Source organism: Phocoena phocoena, chromosome 19 (genome assembly GCF_963924675.1).
Source record: "Phocoena phocoena chromosome 19, mPhoPho1.1, whole genome shotgun sequence".
In the NCBI taxonomy this organism is placed as follows: Eukaryota; Metazoa; Chordata; class Mammalia; order Artiodactyla; family Phocoenidae; genus Phocoena; species Phocoena phocoena.
In genome coordinates, this window is record NC_089237.1 from 12,680,514 (window position 1) to 12,689,525 (window position 9,012).

The 9,012-nt window shown below is 49.8% G+C and overlaps 1 protein-coding gene across 1 annotated transcript in view; it reads right to left on the reverse strand.

Moving 5' to 3' along the window:
• Positions 1-7,563, reverse strand: part of WDR45B (WD repeat domain 45B) — a 29,673-nt gene extending 22,110 nt beyond the window's left edge. The window contains exons 1-2 of the mRNA XM_065896729.1: positions 7,402-7,563; positions 3,051-3,125 (exon numbers count right to left, since the gene is read on the reverse strand). Coding sequence (XP_065752801.1) covers positions 3,051-3,125; positions 7,402-7,468 — 142 coding nt within the window. The 5' untranslated portion in view covers positions 7,469-7,563. The remainder of the gene's footprint in view (positions 1-3,050; positions 3,126-7,401) is intronic.
• Positions 7,564-9,012: the final 1,449 nt, after the last annotated feature.

Genomic DNA, 9,012 nt, shown 5'->3' on the forward strand with positions numbered 1-9,012 from the left:
CCACGCCTCCCCCGAGCTGAGCCATGCTGCTCTGTGCATGGGACACAGGACCTACACCACCTTGGAGGAGAAAGCTGCCTCCACTGGGGTCTTGGGGATGCCCAAGATGGCATCCCAGCACTGCCAGCTCCACCCGATGGTGGGTGTGCCTGCAAGAGGCATTCAGCTCATGGCCAGTCGCACAGTCCCCTTACTCAGAGCCACGGTCACAGCAGAGACAAGGCCGAGAGCCCAGATCTGGGAATGACCCTACAATGCAGGCACACTTCCTTCCTCATTTAGGAAAGTAAATCTCAAAGATAAAAAATAAGGTCAAGTCTTTTGCCTATTTTCTACTGTTGAGTTAACTGCCAGAAATGCAGCAGCAGACAAGCCTGCAAGTGCATGTAGGAGAAGTCCTTAAACACATCATTAGTAAGCACCACACAGCCCTGCTGGATCCCTTGCAAATTCAAAATTCACTACAAGCTAAGCTCGGGGATGGCCTGCCCCAGACACAGTGCAGCTGAGCAGGGACAGGGAATAAACACGGCACTGTGACGTGACAGCAGCAAACCTTCTTGGCACTTAGGAGGTTTAGACGCTTCTAGGTTAACTTATTTTTATAAGAAATCTTAGATTTACTGTAAACATCTCATTAATTAGGAAGCAGTTTTTAATATACCTCTAATGATTCAACTTTGAAACTAAAGTCTGTAACTCCGAAGTTTGTAGGTCAATTTAAGTAAAAAGTATCCTGAGGGCTTTCCTGGTGGCACAGTGGTTGAGAGTCCGCCTGCCGATGCAGGGGACACGGGTTCGTGCCCCGGTCCGGGAATATCCCACATGCCGCGGAGCGGCTGGGCCCGTGAGCCATGGCCGCTGAGCCTGCGCGTCCGGAGCCTGTGCTCTGCAATGGGAGAGGCCACAACAGTGAGAGGCCCGTATACCGAATCCTGAAATTTTCAAGTTAAGCTGTTTCAAAATATTTTGTAACTATTTTGCTGTATAAAACAGAGTTGTCGGGGCATCCCTGGTGGCGCAGTGGTTAAGAATCCGCCTGCCAATGCAGGGCACACGGGTTCGAGCCCTGGTCCAGGAAGATCCCAAATACCGCAGAGTAACTAAGCCTGTGCGCCACAACTACTGAAGCCCGTATGCCTAGAGCCCATGCTGCGCAACAAGAGAAGCCACTGCAATGAGAAACCCGCGCACCACAACGAAGAGTAGCCCCCGCTCACCTCAACTAAGAGAAAGCCCGCGTGCAGCAACGAAGACCCAACGCAGCCAAAAATAAATAAATAAATTTATTTATTAAAAAAAAAGAGTTGTCTTAATTTACTACCTAACCAAAACAAAACAAATACAAGTCAGCAGCCTAGAAGACTGATAGGAGACTTCCACTGTCGCCTGTAACACTCATTAATCCCAAAGACCCACTCTTTAAGGGTAACACTGCTGCCACCAATGACAAGGGCACAAGCTTACAAAGCACTTTCTGTGTGTACCGCCACGCGTCTGTGTGTCTCACGCATCCTAATTCACCCATCTTTACAATAACCTTAGGAGGTAGGCAGTTATCATCTTCATTTTTCACACATCAAGAAACTGAGGTCAACAGGTGAGGAACTTGCCCAAGGTTACACAGCAATGTGACAAGGAGCAGAGCAGGACTGGGATCTAAATAGTGTGGGCCCAGGGACTTCCCTGGTGGCGCAGTGGTTAAGAATCCGCCTGCCAATGCAGGGGACATGGGTTCTCTCTGTTCCGGGAAGATCCCACATGCTGCGGAGCAACTAAGTCCGTGTGCCACAACTACTGAGCCTGCGCTCTAGAGCCCCTGAGCCACAACTACTGAGCCCACATGCCACAACTACTGAAGCCCGCGTGCCTAGAGCCCGTGCTCCGCAACAAGAGAAGCCACTGCAATGAGAAGCCTGCGCACCGCAACAAATAGTCCCCGCTCGCCGCAACTAGAGGAAGCCCATGCACAACAACGAAGACCCAACGCAGCCAAAAATAAATAAATAATAAATTAATAAATAAATAGTGTGGGCCCAGAGTCTGAGCCCTTTACTAACCAGCTACACGGTCTTTCTCTAATAAATAAAAGTTATAGACTTCAGCTTACAAAATAAACTCCTGAATATAAAGCACCACTTACTGTTTTACATACCAGGGTTGTATGGAAGATTTTACTTGACAAAGAGGTTCCACCACCAAAAAAAAAAAGATTCTGAAAATCCCTGATGTAGGATATTAGTTGTCAAAATGGAAGGGGGCTGATAGGGAAGCTTAAGAATGCAGTGACTTCCTCTTACAGATGAGAAACAGTTCTTGCATCAGAAAATATAACTTGCACATTGAATAAAAACCAAAACCACAACTGCAGGAAGGAAACGGATGTTTCTCATTGTTTACGATCTATCTGAGATTTGTTCATCCATTGGCAGATAAGGACCAGGAGACACTAAAAGCTTAAGAAAAATACACAGGAGAAGAAGAAAATGGGATGATTCTACCTGTAAATTACACATTTTTCCTGTCAAATGGGAAAAGGACCACCATTATTTTATTTTACCAACAGAATTCCTAATTCCAGCTTTTGAAAACTTTTACTCCATGAAAACATATTTTAAGACACTGAAATAAGTAAACAGAAGCAACTATATTGCTACAATAGTATTTCCTAAGTGTGGGTCATTTTAAGAGTCAAAGTCCCACGTGCTGTAACTAAAGCCCTCACCTGAGCTCCCTACAGCTTCACACTTCAACAGGAAGAGTGAAGTGGCCAGCACAACCGCACTTGGTTCTCTCAGCAGGGCTAGCAGGTACTGGATTCACCAGAGTACCCAGAGTCGCCAACACCTGCTGAATCACCACTGTACCCGGCCCACAGGGCCCAGCACTCACAGAAGCTCAACAGAAGAAAGAGAACAGCTGCATCCAAGCTGACAGGGCCATGAACCCTGTTCACTTCTCAAAACCAGCTCCCCTCTAATCTGCAAGATAAAATCTAGACTCTATGGGCTAGAAAAGGGCAGAAACCAAGAAATGTCAGTTACTCTTACCTTGTTTCTCTTTTTCTTTTAGTGGATCGGTGTTATAGACTCGGAATCCATTTTCCATCCCACACGCAAAGCACCCTAAAGTGTGAGACAGACAAATTAATCACCTCACTGGGGTCTCAGCTGAGGACGCCAGGCCTGGACCGTCACAAGCAAGGGGTCCAGAGACAGTGACCTCTCCCAAGAACTCTTGTGGATGCTCAGACCACATTAACGTGGTCTGCAAGTGTCACTACGACTCTCCTCATGAACTGTTATCAGAAGATTTGCACGTCACTCCACTGCCCCCCTCAGGGCCCTTCTGGCATCCTGTGGACCAGGCTCACTTAACTCCAGCACGAGGGGGTTCACCGGCTACTGCACCAGCCACTCTGCCACTGAGCACTTCCCTCAACTCCCGCCTCTAATGCTCACCACTGGCCTCCCCGTTCCCAAGACACCACTCGAGGACTGTATCAGCCACCAAGTCCTACAGAGGCAATGACAAACAAGAAAGTCCATGAGGGCAGCCACAAAGCGGGCAACCCCAGCAGGTATGGACACGCCCAGTTGGGGAAGGGGGGGAAGGGCTGGTGTGGATGGTCTTCTAGAAGGCAGCTTGAGGTCTCCATGACCTCACTCCCACTTGGAACTAATCCTAACTCCCTAAACCCCTGTCATGGTCACCATCCCCAAGTCACACACCAGATTGTTAACGGTCCAATTAAAGGCACTGTTATGAACTGAATGAAGCACTCAAGTTTCAAGACGATCCTGTGACCTGGACTTCACTTGCCTAAGTGTGACCAAGACCACATTAATCTCCTTCAACACCACCATGCAGGCTCATATGAAGCTTGTGGCCAGAAGGAGAAACACCAAACCCTCCGCTTCTTTTTCCAAGACAAGCTATAGAGCCTGGACCCTCACTGCGACCGCACTACTGGCCTGAATGCGAAAGCCACCCTCAGGGTCTCTTCCCCTGCTTTTGATCTGCGTTCCACCGTTGGGAAGACATTATTCTATCCTATCTGCCACCCCTGCCCCCAACATGGAAAGCATGCTTCTATTTTTTGTCCAAGTTACTTATAAAACTGCAAGGACCATGACAGCCTCCTCAGGAGTTGGAGACTGTTCTGCAGTCAACTCTCAGGCACTTTATCTGGGCCTGGAGCCTGACACTCACGCTAAAGTACAGTGTTACTTATTATCTCTAACTTATTCTGGGTTGTAGCTCTCTCTTTGTGTTATTGGAATCATGTAATCTGGACAGGGGAACCAGAGCTTGGCTTTCTGGAAAATATGAAAATACAGAAGTTGAAACTTTTCCCTTTCTTTCTCAACTATTACACCTTCCACAAGTTTTAAGCCTGCACCTATCTTATTTGTCTTTGCCAGAACACATATATTTCTGACAAGACTTGTATAAAATAAACAAACAATCCCTACAAATCCACAAGAAAAAGGCAGACAACCCAACAGAAAAATGAGCAAAAGATTTGGACATTTCACAAAAGAGAATATCCAAGTGGTCAATAAACACACAGAATCAGGGAAATGTAAATACAATCTCACATATACCACAATGAGATCTACTAAACATCCACCAAAAGGGCCAAAATAATGGAAAATACACCAAATGTAAGGAGTGTGTAGAACTCTCACGGGAACTCTAAGAACTGCTGTTGGAGGGCAAACCAGGACAACCACTGCAGAAAACTGTTTGCACGACTACCGCTGTCAATTCTACTCCTAGGTATGCAAGCCTCGCAGAAATGACAACATACATTCACCAAAAGACAGGTATTAGAATGCTCACAGCAGCACCATTATGCTCATAATGGCCCCAAACTGGGAATCTACCCAAAGACCTACGAATGGTTCAATGGATAAATGAACTGTGATATATTCACACAAAGAAACACCGCACCAATGAGAATGATCTACAATTATACTCAACAGTATGGAAAAAAAAAAATCTCACAAACATGATACTGAATAAAAAAGCCAGAAACAAAATACAATACGGATAGGCAAAACTAATCTATGTCATTGGAAGTCGAATGGGGGAGTGGCTGGAAGGAGCACAGGGTGGCCAGGTGTTTGGTTTCTTAACCTGAGTGCTGTGGAAGGTGTTCTCAGTTAGGAAAACTCACCAAGCAGAATACTTAGGATACGAGCACTTTTCTGTAAGAATAGTGTGCTTCAATTAAAAGCTAGAAGAAAAGGTACTACAAATACCACAAGACTGGAAACCACTCACTAAGGAGGCTAGGCATTATCCTTGCTATTTTTGGGGTAGGGGAAATAATTAACGTATTTTACTTGGCTATCATACAAAAGTTGGCATTAATCGTCTCATTCTTGCTATCTTAACAAAACTTTTCCCCACAGAGAAGTGTTCAAGCCAACAGCTGGTGACCAAGCACAGTGCAGAGGAAGCCGACTGGCAACAGGGCATCAGAATCACTGAAGGGCATTCTTCTACGCATGAGCCATGTGCAGTCCACATGCAAGTGCTCTGAGCCCACACTCCAGAACCACAGCAGAGTGAGCCAGCGAAGTCAGCCTGTGGCCTCAGTCTCGGTCGAGGCAGGACAAGCTAGTCTGCAGAGAAGGTGTGTGTACTCAAACCCTGTGTTTCCCACGGGAAGAGAAAGAAAAACGGCAGCCAGATTATAGAAATGTACATATCCACACCTCAGAATCTTGAAAACTGTAATGCAAGTTATCTTTGGGAGAAGACAAAAGTTTAAACAATTTAAAATTATAAGCAAATGTTTCTAAAGTTGCAATGCGAGTGCTAAAAAAGCTGAGTAAAAATTAAAAATCAGTATAAAAACAAAATATAATGAACTCAACAATCTGGCATAAATTTACATTATAGGAAATTAGGCTAAGGGTAAGCAGAAGCTTAAGTATAAAAGTATATTTTTTTCCAGCAACACTGTAAGCTTTACTTGTAATTTATTACAATGAAATGAAATGGTTTTACAAAAGTGAGTGTATTTTTCAGACAACTGAAATATATCCATCTAAAAGCCAGTGCTGTATTTTCTAAATAATCTTTGATGAAACCTTTATAAAAAAACTTCACTGGTTTCTAAAATAATCAGCATCATCGTGGGCCTCAGTTACTATACTGAAACTTAGTATAAGGATGCCTCATCTGGCACTAAGGCAGGTATAGAAGATCCTGCCTTTAAAGGGCCTCAGAGTCAGTAAGCTTTTTGCTTCTGTGTTTGCTTTTCAGGGCTGCCTCTCCCCTCCCCTACTATCAGCCAGTCACCTCTTTCCATTGAAAACACATTTCTTAAGGAGTTGTAACACGGTTCACTCTTCAAAGAGCTCTCAATTATTATCAGAACCTACTGAAAAACCTACTGGCCCTCCTATGGAAATCAAAACCCCAAATGTTCTGCCACATACTGCTGGATGCCCAACATGTGGCCCCAAAAGGGCACCCCAACGTGGGGCCACACCACCTGCGGTCCCCAGCCCAGCCGCCCCCATCCCACGTTCTTCCCCACGTCCACCTCCACCCCTCCAAGAACACTTCCTGCCCTCAAGGACTCCTCCCCGAAGGAAAACCCCTGCCTCGCCTCGGTTCCCAGACACACTTAACTCTCCCGGGGCCCCACAGTCAGGACCTTGGAGCCATAACCCCACAAGCCCAAGTGCCCACGCACTGACACACCGGGGCCACCTCCGCCCGGCCTATTTAACTCTACACCAAACAAGCTCCACAGATACGGGTCCTGCAGTTCCCGCTTCTGGATTCTCTTCAAGCCGGCTTCCAAAGCGAACACTCGGAACCGACGCGGGTCCCCCTCCCCGGGTGAGAGTGGGGCGCAGCCCCCCAGCCCGCCGGACTCGGAAACGCGAAAAATGCCATTTCCCCAAAGCCGTGCTGGACGGTCCGGTTTCCACCCAACAAAAGAAGAAACTGTGAGTCCGGCGATTTTTTTTCTATGAAAATCAACAGAAAAGACGAGGACCTTCGCGGACGAGGTCCTGAGCCTGGGGGACCGTCCTCACCTCAGCGCGACCCTGTCCCGGCCGCTGGGGACCCTAAAGCGACAGGAAAGAACGGACGCCGCCCGGAAAATCCCGTCACCGTCCGACCGGGGTGCGGGGTGGGCGTCAGGGCGGTGGGCGAGCGCCTGGGAGGTGGGGCGGCCGGGGGGGAGGGGAGGGACGCCGGGCGAAGGAGAGGGAACGCCGGGGGGAGGGGAACAGGCGCCGGGGGAGGAGGGGACGAGCGGCCTGGACGCGGTACAGACGCTGCCGCAGGGCGCCGAGGGCCGAGGGCGGGACCCCGCTCGAAGGGGCAGCGGCGTCGGGAGGGCCGGGGCAGTCGACGGGCTTCCCTCACCGTGGTCCTGGTTGAAGCCGGCGTAGAGCAGCCCGTTGCCGTGCGGGTTGCAGGGCAGGAGGTTCATGGCGCAGCGGGGTCCACCGCGCCTCAGCGCCGCATGCCGCTAGGGGAGGCAGGCCGCCGGGGTCCCTCTGGCCAGCTCCGAGGCCGCCGCGGCCGGAAGCGAAAGGCCCACCGCCTGCGCGCGCAGCCAGAGAGCCGCGGAGCGCCGAGCACATCCACCCGGGGCCTGCCGGGCGGGGAGGGAGCTCCGAGAGTGTCACGTCTGTGGGGGGCGGGGCCTGCCCGAAGAGGGCTGGTCTGGTCGGTTCGGGAGCGGGGCCTGGTTTGAGGGGCGGGGCCGCATCTGTGGAGGGCGCATCTTGGGGCGGGAACCACCTGTCCCAGGCGGGAGGAGACCCCCCCCAGTGCCAACGAGCCCTCCAGGGGGCGGCGATTCAAAGGGACAGCCCAGGGACTTCCCTGGTGGCGCAGTGGTTGGGAATCCGTCTGCCAATGCAGGGGACACGGGTGCCAGCCCTGGTCCGGGAAGATCCCACATGCCGCGGAACAACTAAGCCCGTGTGCCACAACTACTGAGCCTGCGCTCTAGAGCCCGTGAGCCACAACTAGGGAAACCCACGCGCCTAGAGTCCGTGCTTAGCAACAAGAGAAGCCACCGCAATGAAAAGCCTGCGCACGGCGATGAAGAGTAGCCCCCGCTCACTACAACTGGAGAAAGCCCAAGCGCAGCAACAAGGACCCAACGCAGCCAAAAATAAATGAGTAAATAAATAAATTAAAAAACAAAACAGTGACAGCCTTGCCCCGTGACCCTCAGGAGCACGCAGAACCCAGTCCCCCACAGTAACTCGAGTCCCCCGGAAATCATGTAGATTAAGGTAAGCATAAGAGACTTTTCTATTTTTAGTTGATAAAAAGATAAGTATCTCAGTAAAAATAACAATGCATTATGGAGTTTTTAATAGGTATGCTAGTAAAATGTAGGCGAAAATAGCAAAATGAGTGGAAGTGAGGAAATGGAAGTACAGGTGACCCTTGAGCAACTCAGGGCCACTTACACGAGGATTTTTTTCGATAGTAAATGCCTCAGGGCTACACTACCCTGGTTGGTTAGATCCACAGATGCAGAACTGCAGATACCGAGGATAGGAGGGCCAACTATAAATTACACGCGGATTTTCGACTGCGAGGAGGGCGGGCGCCCTTAATCCCTGCGTTGTTCAAGGGTCGACTGTATATGAATGTATAGACCCTCCCACCCCCTACCCTCCATCCCCTCAGAGAGAGACCCCCCCCACAGGGACACAGACCCTCCACGGCCCAGAGGTACCCACAGATACACATCTGCCCCAGGACACAGAATCCCCAAGACACAGAACCCCCCCCCCACAGGACACACAGAACCATCTTCAGGGACACAGAGTTCCCCAAGACACCAAGCTCCCCCACACACAGAGTCCTCCAGATCATAGAGCCCTGCCTACCACCACCTCCGCCCAGGACACACAGCCCCTGGGACACAACACATCATCAAGTAAGGCTCTGGGCTTCCCAGCACCGCGGAGCCAGCCCATGGTCCTATTCCAACACAGTGGCCATGGAGGC